The 21,151-nt window shown below is 56.3% G+C and overlaps 1 protein-coding gene across 3 annotated transcripts in view; it reads right to left on the bottom strand.

Moving 5' to 3' along the window:
* The window catches only part of ZFYVE28 (zinc finger FYVE-type containing 28), a 108,976-nt gene that overhangs the window by 33,772 nt on the left and 54,053 nt on the right, over positions 1–21,151 (bottom strand). For 2 of the 3 annotated variants that reach the window (XM_045994823.1, XM_045994825.1), the window contains exons 2-6: positions 20,135–20,275; positions 11,685–11,822; positions 9,681–9,883; positions 8,014–8,103; positions 5,718–5,807 (exon numbers count right to left, since the gene is read on the bottom strand). In XM_045994823.1, the coding sequence (XP_045850779.1) occupies positions 5,718–5,807; positions 8,014–8,103; positions 9,681–9,883; positions 11,685–11,822; positions 20,135–20,275 (662 nt within the window). Of the gene's footprint in view, positions 1–5,507; positions 5,604–5,717; positions 5,808–8,013; positions 8,104–9,680; positions 9,884–11,684; positions 11,823–20,134; positions 20,276–21,151 lie in introns of those variants that run through there. The other variant, XM_045994830.1, reaches the window with a different exon arrangement.

Below are 21,151 nucleotides of genomic sequence, written 5' to 3'. Positions count from 1 at the left end.
ATCATTATAGGGCCCAACTCTGCTCTTCTGTATATAGCCATCCAGTTGTTCCAGCATCATTTGTTGAAGAGACTAACTTCCTCATTGAATGGCTGTGGCCCCCTTATCAAAAACCAGTTGGCTATTGATATTTGGCTTATTTCTGTTGTCTTGATTTTTTTCCATTCGACTATCCTTATGACAGTACCACACTTTGGATTATCATAACTTTGTAGTAAATTCTGAAATTGAGACATACGAGTCCTCCAACTTTGTTTTTCTTTTTCGACATTGTTTGGGCTATTCAAAGCTTCCATATGAATTTGAGGATCTTTTCCATTTCTGCAAAAAAAGAAAGGCCAAGGTAGTTTTTATAGGAAATGTATTGAATCTATATATAACTTTGGGGAGTAGCACCATTTTAACTATAGCAAGCCTTCCAATCCATGAATATGGGCTACCTTTTCATTTAATTAGGTCTTTAGCTGTTTTCAGGAATGTTCTATAATTTTCAGTGTATATGTTTTCCACCTCCTTGGTTAAATTTACTCCTCGGTACTTTTTTCTTTTGGATGTTATTGGAAATTTCTTCTTTAAAGTAATATTTAATTACATATGATGGACTATTCTTCAATCTTAAAGAATGAAGTTCCTACATGCCATGTGGATGAACCATGAAAACATGATGCTCAGTGAAATAACCCAGATACAAAAGGACAAATATTGTATAACATGACTCAGTTTATATGAGGTCCCTAGAAGAGTCAAACTCACAGAGAAAAAGGAGTACTGGTTTGTTTTGGTTTTTTTTTTTTTTTTAGATATTTTATTTATTCATTTGAGAAAGAGAGAGAGCACAAGCAGGGGGAGAGGCAGAGGGAGAGGGAGAAGCAGACTCTCCACTGAGCAGAGAGACCGATGCGGGAACTCGGTCCCAGGACCCTGGGACCATGACCTGAGCCAAAGGCAGACACTTAACCATCTGAGCCACCCAAGCATCCTGGAGTATTGTTTTTAAACAACCCCTTAATTCTGGATATCTAGCCCCTCATATTTTCATGATTAAAAATAAACTTCAGTAAAAATCTTTGTAAATACAGATGGTACCCTGTCAAGTCAATGCAACCAAATTCTGCAAAAGTTGTGCCACCACCCGCCAAGTGCTCAGGCCTCTGAGGAAAAACAGGCCGTGAGCACCCCTCAGGGTAGCTCTTCTAGGCATGTGGGAAGACGCAAAAATAACACAAATCCTATTTATATGAAACATCACAAACAGGCAAACCTACAGACACAGAAACAGATCTGGGGTTTCCTGGTGCTAGGCAGGTGGGATTGTAGGGGGTGGAGGTGACAGCTAAGGAGGGAGGGGTATCCTTTTGGGGGGATGAAAATGTTCTGAAATTAATGGTGATGGCTGCACAGGCCTGTAAATTTACTGAAAACCACTTCATTGTACACTTTAAGTGGGTGGAGGTGTGTGCATTATATCTAATAAAAATAAGCAGTCTCAACTACACACGCGACCTTGCTAGAGGTGAGCACCTATGGGAGAAGGGCTGCAGGCTAGGCAGGTTGTGTGGAGATTGGAAGACTGGGAAGGGGCTCGGCAGGGGGCTGTCTCTGGTGGTGAAGCAGGTGGGCAAGGAAACAACGGGAGGCCAGAGACCCCCATGGGGCAGCAACTTCTGGAAAATTCTGGTAGTAGGACCGCAAGATGGATGTGGGTGGCAGGGGGTGGGAAAATGAGAGAGAGGAAGTAGAGTGACCAGCGGGGACGTGATGCTAAGTCGGAGGCCTGGGCCAGGGGCACAGGTGAAGTGCGGGGGGGTGGGGGCCAGGGTTCCAGGGCTGGCATCCGAGTGGGCATGGACAAGACCAAACCCCTGTCCAGCCCAATGGACACCCAGCACCTGGCCCGACTGGCCTCCTGCTGAGCCTCCTCTGAGCCTCCAGGCCCCCCCACCCTGACAGCTCTTCCCCCACCCCTGCCAATCTCCCAGAGCTCCGCTTACCGCTTCTGCCTCAGGGGGGCCTCCCCAGGGCCACAAAGCCCAGTGGTCATCAGGCACAAGCAGGGCTGGGTTGGGCCCCATCCAGCCGCTCCGCACCTGTCTCCTCACCTGTGACGGGCCCACAGACGCCATGCCACCTCAAGGGGAACTTTTTCCTGGGAGAGCTCAGAGCAGGGGGGGTGGGAAGGGGCTGGAACTCCTAGAGGCAGGAGGGGGGACTGGTGCAGCGGGGAGGCCTCACCCCCAGATACCCCTCTGCTCTCACTGCTCCCTGAAAGTCACCTGGAGTCCCAGGAACCCACAGGAACCCGAGATGTGACCCTCGAAGGCTGCTGTTCCCAGAGTGTTGGCTTCCCTGCGGCATGTGACCCATGACCCGCCCCTCCTCCCTCCAGCCAGAGGTGCTGCCTCCACCCCTTTGCAACGGCCGCCTGCCCAGCTTCCGGGGTTCTGCTCCAGGACTGGGGACCCGCCCCTCATGCTCACAGCTCTTGTCCTCTCTAGAGGGGCTCTGCTTCAGGGTCCTATCCTACCCCAGCATCCAGAAAAAAACACAGCAACTGCTTATCTCTCCTACCTGTACACTTGCCCCAGAGGCATCCTGGCATCCCTGGGGATAAGCACAGGGCCAGGTACACAGCAGGGGCTCAACATAGGCTCTCTGGGCAGATACACGACCCAGCAAGTCCCGGGCCCACCCTGTGCGGCTGAGGTGCTGCTGCCAACAATGAGGCAGGAAGAGGGGGCTTTGGGCACCGGGGGAGTGACCCTGAAGGGGGAGGCTCTGGGGACAGCTGCTTACTGTTCTACCCCTCCTTCTGTAAGATGGAGAACTTCAGTTACAGTTTCGTATACCTTAAAGCCCCAGACGCAGAGCCTGGCTCTGAGGGAGGGCCCGTGAGGGTTTGAGGTGGGCCTGGGGCCGTCGTGCGGCCTCCCTCCAGGCGCAGCCAAGCCAAGAACCTCTGCTCCCTCAACTCTGGGCTTTGGGTCCCTGCCTCTGCTCCCACTTCCCAGCGGGCCTCCCTGCACCTGCTCCAAAACTAGCCTACCTTCACTGTGACTCAGAGCCTTTCCTCCTGTCCTGGGGGATTCCAAGAGGCCCCCACACATTGCTGCCAGGAGGGGGGCACAGGGACAAAGGCCCAGCCCGTGGGGCCCTCACTCTCCCTTCCAGGACCAGGGGACAGAGAAGGAGCAGAAGTCAGATGTCCATAGGTCAGCTGCAGTGAGAAGGGGGCCTCCCCAGGGCCACAAAGCCCAGTGGTCATCAGGCATAAGCAGGGAGAAGTGACCTCGGTGGGGCTGCTCGGTGAGAAGGCCTGAGAGAACGGTTCCATGACCACCAGGTCTGGGCCAGTGCTGATGGCTTGGCGGGTGGAGCCTGACCGCCCTCGCTCAGCAGGCTCAAGTGTGAGAACCTGGAGCCCAGGTGCTCAGGCAGTCTGATGCCTCGCCTTTATTGTAAATGGGTTGTATTTTTAAAGTGCCTGGGAGAGTCTGAGCACTTCCATGAAGCTGAGGATAGCTTCCGTCTAAGATAGCACAAGGCCTTCATATCCCTGCGATCCCAGATGCTGCCTGGCTCCATGGTGCTGGGGAGCCTCCAAAGGGCCACGCAGCTCAACAGGGCAGGCCGGCCAGCACCCCTGTGCACAGTCAGGTGGCCAGCCTGGGAACCCCTCCAGCATGGTGGGAACCCCCCCGCCCAGCATGTTGAAATCCCAGCTAAGAGCTGGGGGCACTGGATCCTGAGCTTCAAGGCACTTGCCAAGGCATTTTAGAAAAGAACCACAAGGGGTGCCTGGCTCTCTCAGCAGGTTAAACCTCTGCCTTCAGCTTAGGGTCCTGGGAGGGAGCCTGCTTCCTCCTCTCTCTCTGCCTGCCTCTCTGCCTACTTGTGATCTCTCTCTGTCAAATAAATAAATAAAATCAAACCACCGCCAGGTCAGGGTCTCCACGCTACCAGGAAAGGGGCTGTGAACTGCATGACGCAGAGGGAGGGGACAAAATCCACTCTCATGGGAGGGGCTCGCCAACCCGGGGCCCAGGCCCACAGAAGCAAGGCCCCAGCTCGAAGCAGCTTTGTCTTGGACATGAGTTTGGCTGCAGAGAGCTGCTGCCAAGAAAGCAAACGATGTAACAAAATCACGTGGCCCACCAAGGGGCCACTTCGGGCCAGACCACCGGAGCTGGCCCCAGGGGACATCTGTCCTCTGCACCACTCAGCTTCAGGTGAAGGCAGAGTCTCAGACTCTAGTGATTAAAGCAACTGTAAGTGTGTGTGCTCTGGGGCACTAGGATGTACTCCTGCTTTCTCTGACAGGCGAACTCGGGGAGAAGACTGTCTCAGGGAAGAAGACACAGAAGGAAGGACTGGAGGCTGGGGGTCCTGGTAGCGAGACCGCCATGGAAGGCAGCTCCAAGGACACAGTCAGGTCAAGGAGATATGCTCAGGCTTCCCTGAGTCCCGACCCCTCTTCCCAGCTCTCCCTCCCCCAAGCCTCTGCACCTGGCATCTCCCCTGAGCCTCTGTACCTGGCATCTCTTGGCCATTTGACCTCCAGGGTCCCTGCTGGCCCCACACGCCTTCTACATGCAGCACGACTTGCTTGAGGGAAGCCCCTCTGGCCCAGAAGCTGACTTCATCCTGCTGCACCACCCTGCCCCCCACCACTCCCACCATTGCATCCCCATTTCCCAAGGAGGGGGGCTGGTGCCTGGACCAGTCCTGGCCTCTACTTCCACCCCACACTCTCCCAGACTGCTTCGCCAACGACGGCATCTGCAATCAGCGTCTGTCCCTAGGACTCTGGTCCCCTCTCTGCCCAGCTCCACACCTGTACACCAGCTGCCCACGGGGCCCCTCCTGGGTGGCCAGACCTACAGGCCTCTCCACTGGGTTCCCCCTGTGACCACCTGCCCCACGGTCCCTCACCCGGCAAGAGGCAAGGGTGGTCCCTGCCTGGGAGTGAGGGTGTGGGCGAGCAGGCCCAGGCCGGCCCAGAACACCCAGGCTCTGACCTTGATGCCAACCTTGGCCTCAAGAAGCTCTAAGTGCTCTGACACTGACCCCACACATCCTGCCTTGGGTAACATAAGGCCTGACCCCATGTGCTGGCCGACACCTCTAAGCCCACAAGACCCCAAAGGCCTGAGCCTGAGTTCCCTTGCTCTCGCTGCTCATGCTCCGTACCCAGTAGGGAAGGCTCTGCCTCAGCACGCATTCCCCTCTCTCCACTGCCAGAGCAGCTACACCCCACCTGCTCTTCACCTGCTCAGTCTCATTTCATGCTCCCCCACCCCCCTCCAGCCTGTGAATGACTCATGTAAGCCCATCATGTCCCCCCAAGGGAGCCAGGGGCCTCCTCCCACAGCCCGGGCCGGGCACTCTGCTCCTGTATGCCCCCCACATGGCTCTATGTGGTATGGGGGCGCTCCTGCCCTGGGCTGTGAGTTAGGTGACTGTCCATCTCACCTGTGCTGTTGGGTGTTGGGTGTCCAGCCATCTCGTACTATTTAGGGTGGGGGGGGTCCCTCCCTCACCCTCAGAACACCTGGTGAGGGCCGACAGCAGGCCTGCTTGGTGCCGCATGGGCAGCTAGCAGCTACCTGTTGGGGGTGTAAGGGCCAGCCATCAACACCCAAAAGGGGCCCAGCACTGTCTCACTCCACAGTCCTGCAAGGCTTCCGCCCAATGGCTGTCCCGGGCGGGAGAACACTCACCACACGATGGCCAACCTGGGGATGGTGAACATGAGGGCCGGTTCGTAGTCGTCAATCATGTCTTGGGTCAGGTACCCGAAGTCCAGGGCCCTGGCCGAGGGACAGAGAGCAAGAAGAGTGAGGCCTGCCCTCCCAACACCCACTATGGCCCGCTCCACCCACACCTGCGTCTGTGCTCAGCTGATGGCCAGGAAGGTGACAGGGGCCACGCTCTGCTCCAGAAGGCCCGAGCAAAGGTGGCTGGTACTTCCCCCTCCCTGCCTTTCCACCTGCCCAATCCCACTTCTGGGACAGAAGGTGTGGGGAGGGGCAAGGTGTGCTTGCTGAGGGGCCCACGGGGCAGTGATGGTGTCCAGCAAACAAAACACAGAAGCTCATCCTGCCACGGGCTTGCTTAGCCAGAAAATTGAAGAAGCTCAAGTGACAAGAATAAACGTGAAACAAAAACACCGCCCCGCACAATTTAACACTTTTCTGAGGAACCAAAAGCGCTCTGCTGGATTTAGTCTCACGCCCCAGGCAAATGCAAGCGGCTCTCTCTACACTCTGTGAGCTGGCACTGCTCAAGTCACGTCACAATGGTTCCAAGGACAAGGTCTTTCTTGCCATCTTACTTTTTAGCAATTTGAAATGTATTTCAATAAATAAACAGCGAATAACATGACTTAAATTATGAAGTGATATGAGGCAATTTCAAGACTTCTCTAATACCACAGCACTAGTCAGACAAGAAAAACATTCTAGGCTATATCTTAGTCCCAAAGTCCACTCAAAAATCTGACTTCAGGGCCGCCTGGGTGGCTCAATGGGTTAAGCCTCTGCCTTCCGCTCGGGTCATGATCTCAGGGTCCTGGGATCGAGCCCCGCATGGGGCTCTCTGCTCAGCAGGGAGCCTACTTCCTCCTGTCTCTCTACCTGCCTCTCTGCCTACTTGTGATCTCTCTCTCTCTCTGTCAAATAAATAAATAAATAAATCTTAAAAAAAAAAAATCTGACTTCAATTATTGTCCAAGGCATGGTAAGAATACTGATGCTTGGGGTGCCTGGGTGGCTCAGAGGGTTAAGCCTCTGCCTTCAGTTCAGCTCATGGTCTCAGGGTCCTGGGATTGAGCCCTGCATCGGGCTCTCTGCTTGGCAGGGAACCTGTTTCTCCCTCTCTCTGCCCGTCTCTCTGCCTACTTGTGCTCTCGCTCTCTGTGTCAAATAAATAAATAAAATCCTAAAAAAAAAAAAAAAAAAGAATACTGATGCTTCACTCTGTAAAACCTTGTTCAGGAGACCTCCAACCCAGCAGGGGCTCCATCCTGGCCTGTGGAGGTAAGGAAATGAGAAGGTGGGGAGAGGAGGATGAGGGTGAGGGGGTGAGGAGGTATAGAGATGAGGATGGTGGGGAGGTAAGGAAGGTGAGGAGGTATAGGTATGGAAGTGTGGCATGAAGGTGAGGAAGGTATGGAAATGAGGAAGGCATGAAGGTGAGGAGGTGTGGGTATAGAAGTCAGAAAGGTGTGGAGATGAGAGGGTGAGGGGGTGTGGAGGTACAGAGAGCAGGAAGGCATGGAGGTGTGAAGGTGAGGAGGTAAGGAAAATGTGGAGGAAGCTGTAGAGGTGAGGAGGTGAGGAAGGTGTAGAGGGGAAGAAGTTGTGGAGGTGAGGAGGTCAGGAAGGCATGGAGGTGTGGAGGTGAAGAGATGAGGAAGTTGTGGAGGTGAGGTAAGGAAGGTGTGAAGGAGGTGTGGAGGTGAAGAGGCCAGGAAGGCATGAAGGTATGGAGGTGAGGAGGTGAGAAGGTAAGGAAGGTACGGAGGTGAGGAAGTTGTAGAGGTAAGCAAGTTGTAGAGGTGAGGAGGTGAGGAAGGTGTGGAGGTGAAGAAGTTGTGGAGGTGAGGTCAGGAAGGCATGGAGGTGTGGAGGTGAGGAGGTGAGGAGGTGTGGAGGTGAGGCGGTGAGGAGGTGTGGAGGTGAGGTGGTGAGGAGGTAGGGAGTTGAGGAGGTGTGGAGGTTAGGAAGGGATGGAGGTGTGGAGGGTACAGAGGTGTAGAGGTGAGGAAGGCAAGGAGGTGAGGCGTCCAGCTCTCTGTGCTGCCTTGTGGGGCTGCTCCAGGACTCTACCAGGGAAGTCCCTGGCAGGAGAGCCCTCTGGGCCCAGAGGAAGGGATGGTGCAGCTGAGGAAGGAGGCTGTAGGTGTGCTTGCCAGGGGAAGGCAGACTTGGAAGGGGAAGGGGGCTGGAGGTGTCCCCGTCCCTGCAGCTGCCCCACGGAGGAGCAGGGCCCTGTGGCGGTCAGGGGTGACCTCACCTCTCCACGGTCTCACAGAACAGCACGATGACCTCCTGTTGCACGTAGTACTCCCTGGGGGACTTCACAGGCACCATGGCTGAGACGTAGCTGCAGACACAGCCAGGGAGGTGAGCACTGCCCCACCACCCAAGCGTCCCCCCAAAAAGAACGGCATCTCAGATGAAAGACAAACGTGCCTCAGACGTGAGCAGCTTCCGGCGTGAGGCCTGACCATTTGTGTCTGAAATCAAGCCTCCTCCAGGGTGGGGCCTAGTCCAGCACCTCCTGCGCCCCCCACTCTGCCCCACCTGCTCTCTCTCAGCCCTGGCCTTGTCCCACCTGAAACCATGGCCCTCCCCCTCCTGAGCTCTGTGCGCCCTGGGCCTGGCACTGCCTGCTTTGTGATGTCCCTGCCTGGGCGCCAGCCTTCGTGAGTGTGCGAGTGGATGGATGCACGTGCAGGTGGGTGAAGACCGCAGGGTGGGGGTGGTCACACCGGGTGGGGCACAGGGGCGTGCCGGGCAAGAGACACCTTGTCCCACCCCTCCCCAGATAAGGACACCTCTCTTTGCTCCTAACTTCCCAGCCCCAATTTTCTTCTGTTATAAAAGTTTCTTTGGGACCTGGGGAAGCCAGAAAAGGATACAGAAGGAAAACCACAGTCTGTGCTCCCGCCTCCTGGATGGCACTGTCTTTCACTTGCCGGCTTACACGATGGACAATTTGTGCTAACTGGGACCTCCATGGACGGGGATTTAGGGTCCCACTTTTTCACACCTAACCGCAAGCGTCTCCACATCTGTGGGAGCTGGTGGCGTGCCTGCCCCCCAGTCCTGGGTGTGAGGAGGCCCCCAGACCCTGCTTGTGTCCTCCACGGAAGGAGCAGATGAGTGCAGCCTGGCAGGGGTCAGGGGTGGAGGAAGGCACTGGCTGGAGAAGGGGGAGGGCTCTGCCTTGGCTCCCCAGGCTGGGGACAGCGGCAGCCGGGAGGACACGGGTGGGGCACCGGGTGGGTGGTGATGGAGGGTGCCGTGCAATCCAAACCTGGGGAGGTGCCCTTGCCCTCATCCCAGGGAGATAAAGTCTCCACGTCCAGGAGCCACGGCCACCCCTCCCTTGCTCCGCTGTGTCCGGGGTCTGAGCACATGGAGGTGAGGGGAGGTGATGCTCGGGGTGTTTGTGCGGGGGCAGATGAACAGATGGGGTGAAGGGGGCAGCTTGCGACCACCAAGCCCCACACGGCGAGCCCAGGCACGGACAGGAGGCGAGGCAGGAGGCAGAGGTGAGAGCCAGAGGCAGGAGGTCAGAGGCAGGAAGCAGGCGGGAAGCGAAGCGGGAGGTGAGGCAGGAGGCGAGGTGGGAGGGGAGCAGCAGAGCATCGGGCGGCGGCACAGGTGGAGGCTGGCATGTCCACTCCCGGTGACTGCTACGGGCAGGCGCCTCCCGGCTCTTTCGTGCTGGGGTGCATCGGGGAGAGGCAGAGGGGGTGGGCTGGACCCCTGGAAAGGTCACCCAGCCTGACCCCCACACACCTGCCTCATGGGTCCAGGGCTCACTACATGGACCGCCGGCCCTGAACCCGCCCCGGCTCCCCCCTCCGCGCATCTGTCCCATGGGAAACATCGTGACTGGTGTGGTGGGGCTGATGTCACCCCAGACACAGGAGGCAAAGGCCTCAGAGTCACCTCAGCTCAAACTCAGCAAACAGGACATCGAAGTGTCTCAGCGCCTCCCGCATCTTCTCCGTGTAGGTGTGGAGGTCACGCAGCGCCTGGTCTCGGAGGGCGCCCCGCACATCCTCCAGGCTGCGGGTCAGCTCCTTGGCCAGAGGGCGCATGGCCATGCTCTCCAGCTCACGGTTCATGATGATGGAGCCAGCAGCCAGGCACTGCGGGTGACAACGTGGGTCCGGAGAGGCCCAGGGGAACAGGCATCAGCATTGGTTCCAGGGGGGCCCCTGGAGTCCCACTGGCTGGGGTCCCCCTCCAATCTGCAGAGAGCAGACGGCCTAATGGCCAGCCCTGAGGATGGTGGGACAGGGAGACAGGGCAGCAGGCACAGGCTGGGGTGCGCCGTCATCCCCGAGACCCCTCCCTGAGGCTCCTCTCCTGGGAATACCCTCACCTCACACCCTGGGACAAGTGTCTCGAGATGCTGCACCTGCTCCCTCCTGGTCTCTACCAAACCCAGACCCCAATGAGTCCATGCTGACAAGTACGCCCCCTGTAAGGGGCCGCACACAGACCCAGAGGGAAGGGAAAGCCGACCGGGACTCTGGGGTGTGGGGTTTCATGCTTGGGGCCCAGTCCTGCGACGCCTGTCCCCTCTCGCCCAGCCCACAGCTGGGTGCCCGGGGCTCCAACACCACGTTCGGGGCAGCACTTCAGGCACGAGGCCCTCGGGGCTAACCATGCTCCCTGAGACCACTGACCTTCCTAGCAAGTAAAGACACCTCACCTCCACAAATGCTCACTGATCTTCCGCTGAGCTGTGACTCATCAGTGCGGGACTCCCAGCTGCTGAGCAATACGGAGGGTCCCTCTGTGCCCACAGACCCACCCATGCCTATACCGGGAGGGTGGGCAGGCCACAGGCCAAGTGGGCTGTGTGCATCACCCGGGTGTGTTCCACATGTCCAGGGACACGGGTGCTTATCAGACCCAGGTCTCAGCTGAGGGGTGGACATGCGATCCCCATATGGGGCTATGGTGATGTGGGGCCCCCTGCCCACCTCAGGCCTGCACCAGTCAACCGTGAACCCCATCAGCAGTGACCCAGAGATGAGCCAGGGCAAGAAGCACTTTCCTGGGGGCAGAGCTCAGCATCACTGATTTCCCACCCCCCTGGAGGTGCTTGTGGAGCTGGCTGGCCCCAGGGCCAGCCCGCATGGGGGAGACGGTGCCCTGAGTGTCCCTGGGCATGGGGCCTGCCTCATATCCAGGCCACATAGCTGTCCCTGTCCCTGGGGCCCACTCTACCTACTGAGACTAGGCAGTGGGACAGCCTTCCTGGGACCCACCACACCAATCAGAGCATGGGCAAGGATGCCTTCCCACCCAGTGGGTCAGAGCAGTGGGGCAGGGGGCAGGGGGTCAGGGCCGGGCAGTGCCAGAGGAAGATGCCTCATCCCAGGGACCCACATCCCAGGGACTCACGCAAACCTCAGCATGGCCCAGGGAGGGGTGGCAAGGTGGGGGCATGGGCAACGACTGGGGCAAGACGGGTCCTGTCTCACGGGGCAGCCACCCTCCTCTCAGGCTACAGTCCTCCCAATGGGAGATAAGGACGGAGGTCTGAAGGAGCGGGTGAGGGGTGGCTCCAGCCAGGCCCTTGAGTGCAGCTCCCAGCCTCATGGGCAAGGATGTCCCCCAACAGTGGGCTAGGGAGGTTCTGCTCCCAACACTAAAACCCCTGTGGGCCCTCACATCTGGGGGCCCAAGAACCTCCCAGAAATTGCTCATGAAGCTTCATGTCTGTGTTCACATGTGTAGATCTGGGGAGCAGTCTCAGGGCTTTCCCAGACCCTCAAAGTAGTCCTCCTAGGCTCAGAACGCACCGTCACTAGTCCCCAGCAGTGGATTCTGACCCCTTGCAGGGGCGACCCCAGGTCCCTAACCGCTGCAGGTGCACACACAGGAGAGCTGCACAGCGCCCCCAATGCGACCCTAGACCCAGGCGCTGCCTGCTACCTCGGCACCGAACCACAGCTGGCCCGCCAGGTTGTCGTGCCGGATTTCCTCAGGGAACTTGACGCAGAAATCCCGCGGGGCCCGGTCCTGGGGAATGCACACGTCCATGATCTGGTTAATGATGTTTAACACGTTGTCCTGAAACAGAATCGGAGAGACTGTCCTGAAACAGAATTGGAGAGACTGCTGAGATGCGCTGCCGCTTGTGGCTGTCAGGCTGCTTGGAAAATACAAGACACAGACGGGACACGATGCTGTTCTTGAAGCTTACGAGGCTGATACAGTAACACACTCCTGCTTGCTCTGCGACGGCTACACAACATTCAAATGCTCCAGGAGCATCGAGAGTAAACATCCAGGTTCTCCTGCCTGCCTGGTCCCGCTGCTCAAACTCACAGAGCCCACACGCAGCTGCCGACCCATAGCCAGGCTCCCTGCAGCCCAGGCCACGAGGACTGTCCCTGGACAGCTCTCTGAACACCTGCATGTGACCCTCTTACAACAGAGCTCGAGGAGCGGCATGGCTCGGTGGGCGGGCACACCGCTGGCTGGTCGTCCTGCTTCTGTTGACATCAGGTACCCCATCATCCTGGGCGTGGTCACAGCGCGACAAGACCCACTACTGTCAGGGAACTGTACCAGCAGCAAAACTGGCCTTCTCAGACCTGCCACACCGTGCTCCAGGCCCGTCCTGTGTGAGGACAAGGGCCTCACCCAGCACAGCGACCACAGGAGCCTCCGCAGTCAGGCCAGGCAAAGCCACCACCCTCTCTGGGCCTCGGTTTACTCCTGCGTAGATGGAGCAGACCCAGCACAGCCGACCCGACTCTATCCAGGCTGCAATACCTCGACTCCTCTGGAACCAGCAGATCAGTGAGCCAGCAAGGAAGAGGTGCTCCCTGCCTTCTGGCAGTGGAGACTCTCACTCCTCCCCTCACGGCTGTGTGACCAGGGACAGGCTGCCTAACTTCTCTGGTCCTCCAGGCAGCCCAGAAAAGGACACCACGATCCCCAGTCCCCAGGCTGTCAGGCGGGCATGAGCTCCGGTCTGTAACACCCAGCAGCAGCCATTTCCCACTTGGCCAGCCATGGTTGGCATCTCTAAATCTCCACTGTCAAAAGCAGTGCCAGCGTCACGGTCACGGCTGCGCTGTGTGTCGGCGTGGTCAGTGACTTCCTTAGGATCCACGCGATTCCAAGAATCAAGAGTGTGCATACAGTTATGGGCTCAGGTTACAGCCCAGCGAATGGCTTTCCAGAAAGATGGCTCTAGCTGACGCTCTAGCCCTTAGAGATTTTATATCTCAACACCCCTCCTTTCCGCCCTCTGAGGCTCGACTTTCATTTCTGTTAGGAAGCAGATACAAACAGTCCCCACAAGTGGGAAGCATGACATTTCTAATGTAAAATGTCAGCGCCCTGAGCTCTGACAACACAAAAAATCAGAATAAAATTTGACCAGCATCAAGCGGTAGTACCATGAGTTCTTTTTAAAACGCTTTCTGGGCAGAAAGGCCCCTTTCTTGTGATTCAACAAAATAATGAACAGTCAGCACCCTCAAAGCTGGGAGCGCCCAGTCAATGTCAGCTCCCAGGAAGAGCCAGGGCTCTGACCTCCCACGTGACGCTTGCATCTACTGTGCATCCTGCCTGGTCCACCAGGACACCAGCACCCAAGGGCAAGGGCAGGGCTCCTCTTTTCCGTCGGATCCCCAGTACCCAGCAAACATCTGTGGGGACCTCTGATTCCAGTCAATGCAGAGCAACAGGAACCAAATCTATGACCACAGTTGTGGGGACAATAAGACAGTGGTTCTTAAGACACTGGCCATCACACAGCCAAGTGGCCCCAAGGGAAGAGAAATATGCAAGGTGAGAGCTGTGACCGGGTGGCTCATGGCCCAGAGCAACCCTTCAGGTCCCGGTCCGGAGAGAGGGTACCCCAGCGGGACCCAGCAAACGCCCTCACTGAAGAGAAGAGCTGAGCGTCCGGGGGATCGGGATAGTTAGAATTGAGAGGAGAGAGAGCTATCCAGAGGGAACCCTGCAGACCCGAGAGCAGGGGATGGACACAGGCCGGCAAGACCAAGAAGGAGGTGCAGGTGCCATACAGGAGCCATGGCCAGAGCTCGGAGCACTGTTCACAGGGTGCTGGGCAGAACACCCAAAGTGTGTTGCCTCCATGGGGAGGGTGGTTAGCCCCAGACTGAACTCAGCTCTGACCCCACCAAAGATCTTAAAAAACAGGATCCAAGAGGACCAGACCATTTGTAAATAACCAAACTGCATTACAAAACTAAGGTCAAAGAGACTTATAGGAATACAAAAATATTCAGCTCCCAGAAGGACCAGATTCACAACATTAGGATTCAATAAAAAAAACACCAGGTTTGCAAAAAATTAAGAAAATATGACACATGATAAAAAGAAAAATTAAGTCTAGCTGAGGCAGGTGGCATAGTGGCCATTGGGGGACATGGAGATGACCCTTACATGTGACTCCCATGTGTTCCAAAAGTTAGCTGAGACCGTGAAGACATAAAAAAGACCCAAGTTGATCTTTAGATGAAAATTATAATATCTGAGCTGAAAAAAAACACACCAGATAAGATTCAACCCAGATCAGACGTTTCAGAAGAAAAGAACAATAAACTTGAACACGAAGTAACTGAAACTCTCCAATGAGCCCGAGAAAGAAATGAGACTTCAGGATGTCAGACATATCATGCAAGACCCAAGAGAAAGAGTGGGATGGGAAAAAGATTTGAAGGAATTATGGCTAGTTTTTGTCCAATTTAATGACAACTATAAACACAAGGTCCAAGAAGATCAATGAACCCAAAAGGCAAGAAACACGAAGAAAATTATACCAAATCACAGCATGATGAAATGGATAGAAACCAATAAAAAAAAGGCCTTACAAGTAGTAAGACAAAAAGACGCTACCCACGCAGAACAAAGATAAGGGTAACCCCAACTTTCTCACTGGAAGAGTTTGCATCAGAAGGCAGCAGAGTTCCGTCTTTCCAACCCTGAGTAGCCATGAATCCAAGGATCCCCACTCCGCCCGATAGCGCATGTCTGGGAAAAGCCTGTGGACAGCTAGTACCATGCTGAGCAGGGAAAGCTGCCTGCTTTCCCCCGTACTGACCTACAGACTCAGGGCACTCCTGCTCAGCAGGCTCTTTTATAGACCTCTACTAGCAGTTTCTAAATTCCATACAGAAAGGCAAAGAACTTAGAACAGCCACGACACCTTTGAAATAGAAACGCTGGAGATCTGACACCACGGGATTCTAAGACACAGGATAGAGCTGCCATGATCGAGACAGCATGGTACTGGCCTGAAGACAGATCGAGGGGACAGAACAGAGAGCCCAAATATAGACCCCCACTCATGTGGAGACCTGATTTTCCCAAAGGTGCAATAACACTTTTCAGTGGAGAAAGGATATAGTCTTCTCAACACATGATACTAGAAAAACAAAATTCATTTGTAAAAAACCCACAAAAATGTGTGTCCAGTTCTCACACTATATACTGACAGTAAGTAACCATGCATCACAGACCTCGATATAAAGCCTGAAACGATGGCACTTCTAAAGGAAAACACAGGGGACAATCTGATGACCTTGGGTTCTTGATCTGATGACCAAGATTCTTGGACAGGACACCAAAACCGTGACCTACAAAGGGAAAAATGGGTAAACTGGACTTCATCAAAATCTAAAACTTATGTCCTTCAAAAAACTAGACAGAGAATGAAAAGACAAGCTACAGACTGGGAGAAAACAATGTAAATCATAAACAGATGAAGGCTGGTGTCCATAATAAAGAACTCTCAAAAGTCAATATGGAAACAATTCAAAGAATTCAAGAGCTGGGGTGCCGGGGTGGCTCAGTGGGTTAAGGCCTCTGCCTTCAGCTCAGGTAATGATCTCGGGGTCGGGGATCGAGCCCCACTTCGGGCTCTGTGCTCAGCAGGGAGCCTGCTTCCCCCCTCTCTCTCTGACTGCCTCTCCGCCTACTAGTGATCTCTGTCTCTCTCTCTCTCTCTCTCTCTCTCTCTCTCTACCAAATAAATAAAATCTTTAAAAAAAAAAAAAGAATTCAAGAGCTGCAAGAAGCTCTCCCTGCCTTGGCAAGAAGTCACCAGCCCCCTGGGCTCCCCTGGCCTCAGTCCCTCCTGGGCACAGTTCTTGGGACCCCAAATGCAGACTTGTAGTCACACCAGCCCCCAGGTGTAGCACACACCAGACAGGAGGCTGGAGTGCGCAGTCAGGGCACACCAGGGACCCCTCTCTCCCCAAGAACCCCCTTCTGCCACGGTGGGCACCTGTCCCTTCCAGCACAGGGAAGTTCGAGGGTGTCCCTTGCCAGGTGCGGCCCCGTTCACATCACAGACCTGCAGCAAGGCACCTCCATGACCACCATGATCCAACTAGCTACACTTGGGCACAAGATCGGCACATTTTGCCACTTAACATTCTTCACTGAAACATCTGCAATTATACTCCCTTGATGGCAAAAGTTACGGTGTGGCTTAGGAAAAACAGGTCTATGATAATGCCAGAATTCCACCCAGGGCAAATTTAGCCCATCTGCACCATGATATCCAAATCTCGCTGCATTCGTGCCCCGGGCCGCCATCACAGCACCACACCTGGCAGTTCCAAGTGTACTCCTCACAGGTCTGGAGGCCGGGAGTCCAAGACCCTGGTGCGGGTCGCTGGGTTCAGCCGCGCAGGTACAGGTGGGCGGTTCCGAGATGAGATGCAGGTGCAGGTGGGCGGGATTCTGAAACCCAGGTGCAGGTAGGTTGGTTCCTAGCAGCAGGTGGAGGTGGGTGGGTTGAGAGACCAAGGTGCAAGTGGGTGGGTTCCCCCTGAGGCCGCCCTCCTGGGCTTGTAGACAGTCCTCTCCCCCCGTCCTCACATGATTGTCCCTCTGCATTCTGTGACCTAATATCCTCTTCTTACAATGACACTGGTCAGACGGGATCAGGACCCATGCTATTGACCTCATTTTACCTTAATTATGTCTTTAAAGATTGGGGTTAGGACCTAAATGTGTGAATTTGGGGGGGGACACAATTCAGCCCATCACAACAATCCAGGATTCATGTCATCCTACTGAGCTGCAATTTCTAATCTTTTATGGTTTCTAAAGCCAAAAAGAATACAGACATGCAAATGTCATCAGAAATCCACCTGCACACTCACTATGTCCCAGTCCACAATCTTCACAAAGTAAAAGGTCATTTAAGTGAAAATGAAGGACTCTGACTCCTTCTAAGATTAGAGCCAGCGAAGTGGGACTGCTGTGTGGGTCCCGGGCCTTCTCCACCTTACCGACTCCCAGCTCCTCGCTGCCTCGCCCCCCCCCTTGCCCTGCATGTCACCCACAAAGAGTCAGTTCCTGCTGCTCCTTATAAACCCAGCCCACGTGCTTCTCACAGCATCGCTCTTGTGAGAAGAGAAAAGGAGGCTCCTGTTCTTTGAGCATCTATTCTGTACTGGCACTTGCCTGGAGACTCTACCTAAAAGACCCATTATGGGGCAGAAAGGTTTGACATACTATACCCCAAGGACTTGGGGTACATGAGGCCCCCAAGACTCACTGGTGAGAGGAATCAGACTTCCCAGCAGGAATTAAGAGGTGAGGTCATCACCCAGAGGACCATTGTGGAGACCCTCCCCCATGCCCTGTGGAAGACGAAACTCCCAGGCCAGAAGGACTGGGTTCCCCGAGTGTAGCCCCACCCTCAAGCCAGGAGTGCTGCCTCGGACAGAACAGAATGGGAGCCAGCTAGAGACCCGCATGCGGACCCGTCCAGGGGCCCTGGAAGACTGAGCCGCCAAGCAAGCTCCACACAGATGCCCCAGGCCCAGCCAAGGGCTGTACTTGGGCTGATGGGGCCCCAAGATGCCCCCAGACACTCAGACTAGAAGACTCAGGGATCTTTCACCACGGCCAGGGTCACAGCCAACAGTGGGACAAGGAGAGGTTCACTGGCAGTGCTGAGCCACCAGCCCAGAGGCTCAGAAAGTTGCAGCCTCCCGGTGCTTGGCCGTGGCGGCCACATGCTGCCCGGGACAGACTCATAGGTGCTCAGCACGTCAGGGGCCTGGGGTCCCTAAATCTGGCCTCAGTAACCCATCTGGGATGACAGTGCCTCTAACCTATCGGAGCTCTGCATCTTAACTGCAGGTCCCCAGACTCCGCACGACAACGGCACACGGGCCTGTATACGAGCAGCACCCCAGATTACAGGGATCCCAGAGGCCTGCCCCCTTCACGACCACCTCACTTCTGGGGCACTGCCCATCCTCTGCACAGAGGCAGACGGTCTTCAAGTGATTGCTATTGAATGAATGAATGAACGAACGCGTGATCACAGGAAAAACCCAGCATCGCCATGGGAATAGAATGTGGAGCAGGAGTCAGAAGCAGAAAAGACAAAATAATGTTGTTTCAAGACAAACGTTAGAAACAAAGACACTTTCCAACTGAGATGCCTGAGCTTTGTAGAAATTCACTAGCCAGGAGCCCTTACACAGCCCATAGCCTGGAAGGGGCCAGTAAAACAAATTTGTTACTGTGAGGAGTGTTTATAAAGTTGTAGCACGTACAGGACGGCATCCCTGCTGACTCCGCTCTCCATGGCCCGGCACGCGCGGCCATGATTTCTGACTGTGCTGTCCTGTGTCCGGGGCTCCACCGCAGGCCCGTGCTGTCCTCCGAGAGGCCCGTGCAGCACCAGCCCTGGGCAGGGATCTGGGCTCCTGGACTGCGGGGGCCTTCCCGGCTACCTGTTTCGTCCACACCCACACTGCAGTCGGCGCCAACACCCCTTCCTCCTGGGGGTCTGCGGTTGGGGCCGAGCCAGGGAGAGGGGCCTGTGGGACCTGCCCGGGTGAGAGCCCTGCTCCACGTCTCTCATGAGCTTCCCCGGGAGACGGGACCCCACACATGTTGTCACATGGCGCTGCTAGGAACAGAGCGTGTCCCACCTGACTCCCCGGGAGAGGATGCTGGCTGCTGGCGCCTGTTTCCTCTGAACTTCGTCTCCCAAAGCCCCCCACCCTGTACCTGTTCCCTTCACTGATTTTGCCTCGTCTGTGTTCATTGGGATAAACCCCCGGCCGTGAGCACGACTACCTGCTGCATCCCCTGTGTCCTCCTAGGGAGTCAGCGGACCTGGGCTGGTCCTGGGACCCTGACATGGGAGTGTTAAGAGAGCAGTGAGAAATTAAAGACGCCTGTGCAAGATCCTTCTAGCTTTTGGGGACTTGTTTCTCGACCCCCTTAGAGTTGCCTTGTTCACGCCTAATTCCAGAGCAGTTTTCCTCTCCAGTTTGTGCCCAGTTGAGGCTCTGCGAAGCACCCAGTTTGCATAACCTGCAATTACATCAGCCTGTGAACTGGCCAGTCCACTGCAGAGGGCAGAGAGCTGCAGTGGGGGCAGGCGCAGGCGGGGCGCAGACAGGGGCATGGGGCAGGGGACTGGAAAGGCAAGGGTGCAGGTGGGGGAAGGCAGAGATGGGGGGCACAGGCAGGGGCACAATTGGGGGCACAGGCAGGGTTGGGGAGCACAGGCAGGGGCGCAGGTGGGGGCATAGGCAGGGGTGGGGGCCCAGGCAGGGGCACAAGTGGGGATGCTGGAAGGAGGTCTTCCAGCTGCAAGGTCGGTGTGTTGCAAGCACAAGGAATGAGATCCTCTGGTGGGAAAGGGAGAGCATCGATGGCCCGGCAAGTTCAGAGACCCTTCTGGCCCGTCCAGTCCCCCAGAAGGGGGGAGGGCCTCCTGGTCATCGTAGGAGCAGCTAGGACCTGCTCCTCCCACCAAAATCCCTGTCTGACTCCCACAGCTTAAAACCCACAGAGGGGTGCTGGCTTCAGCCTCCCTCCCCATGGCATCCTGTGCTCCTTGTGATCTGGAAAGCACAACCCCAGTTCCTCTCCCAGGCCAGAGAGAATACAGCCACACTTGTGGGCAGAATACACCAAGACGTTCCGGAACTTTGTGAAAGGGCTTGACTGTCCCTTGACAAAACCACATCATGCCTTAGGCTCTCACACGGGTCATAGGCTCAACCAGGAAGGCATTTCTAGCATCATTGCCAGGGCTGGCGCTGAACCGTGCAACCCCCCGAGACCCCGAACCCCATCTCTACATGGGACCCCCTCAGCCTGGCCCAGGCCTGTGCTAGCAGCATCCTGGCTGAGAACCTGCTGGCTCCCACTCGTCCTGCCTCCCCGATATCTGCCTGCAAGGTGCCCTGTGCCAGCTGTGCTCATCACCTGGCTCTTCACACAGCTCGGGTGCAGCTGGACTCAGGGTTGCCTGGCACTGCCCCAGGCCACCCTGAGGTGTGCTCACTGCGTGTGAGCCGGTGACAAAGCCTCGGTCCCCCCGCAACAGGCCCTGTGGCCCCAGGCGCACTCACCTGGCAGGAGCGGAACTGGCTGACAAGCAGCGTGCACCGCTGGGGGTCCTTCCGCCCGTCCAGACTGTCCAGCTCAGCGGCCACCTGGTTCAGCTCCTCGTCCGCATAGTAGAACTGGGCAAGCAGCTGCGGGTCCGACCTCTGTGGGGGACAGCAGCCTGGGCGTCAACGGGAGCCTCAGCCCTCACAGGCAGCCCCACACCCGGCCTGAACCCCCTCAACTTCTCAGCAGGCCACCCTGGTGGCGGGACCCAGGGGACGGCCCCTCTGTAGGGAAGCCCGATGTCCCGGCCGAAGCTCCCAATGGTGGGAAGACTCAGATGCGGGGCTCAGGGACAGTGGGGTCCGGGGGGGTCCAGGTTGTAGGGGCATAATGGGATCAGCTCTGAATAAACAGTTTGCATCCCTGAAAGGACACTACAGACACCCAGGGAGGGAAGCGGCCCAGACCAACACAACACAACTGCCTCTAATGAAGACCCATCAATGGTTGCTTATCCGTTCTACCCTCTAGAATCCTCTAGGACCTCAGCCCAGTTCTCATAACACTAGAAAATGTCAGTGCTCTGTGGCAGGAAGCCCCTTCCTCAGGGGCTCGATTCCCACCCTACTTTGAGGAAAACCCTGGTTCCCTGCTCCCCTGACTGGACTGTGGACTGTCCTGACTCTGCTCCCTGGTGTGCACCTGCCCCACCTGGCCGCTCCCCTCACACAGTAGCCCTCTCTCCTCACATGCACTCTCTCCCTCACACCTGCTTCCTCCCCTCACTCACACACCAACCCACTCCCCTCACACCTGCCCACTCCCCTCACACCTGCCTGCTCTTCTCACACACCAGCCCACTCCCCTCATACATCAGCTCCCTCCCTCCACACACCCACCAGCTCCCCTCACACAGCCACCCACTCCCCTCATGCCCCCCTGTTCCCCTCACACACTGGCTTGCTCCCCTCACACACCAGCATGTTCCCTCACACACCAGCCCTCTCCCCTCCACACACCAGCCCATTCCCTCC

This window comes from Meles meles, chromosome 2 (genome assembly GCF_922984935.1).
Source record: "Meles meles chromosome 2, mMelMel3.1 paternal haplotype, whole genome shotgun sequence".
In the NCBI taxonomy this organism is placed as follows: Eukaryota; Metazoa; Chordata; class Mammalia; order Carnivora; family Mustelidae; genus Meles; species Meles meles.
The sequence above is the reverse complement of the archived record's forward strand: the minus strand, read 5'-3'. Positions and strand labels throughout refer to the sequence as shown.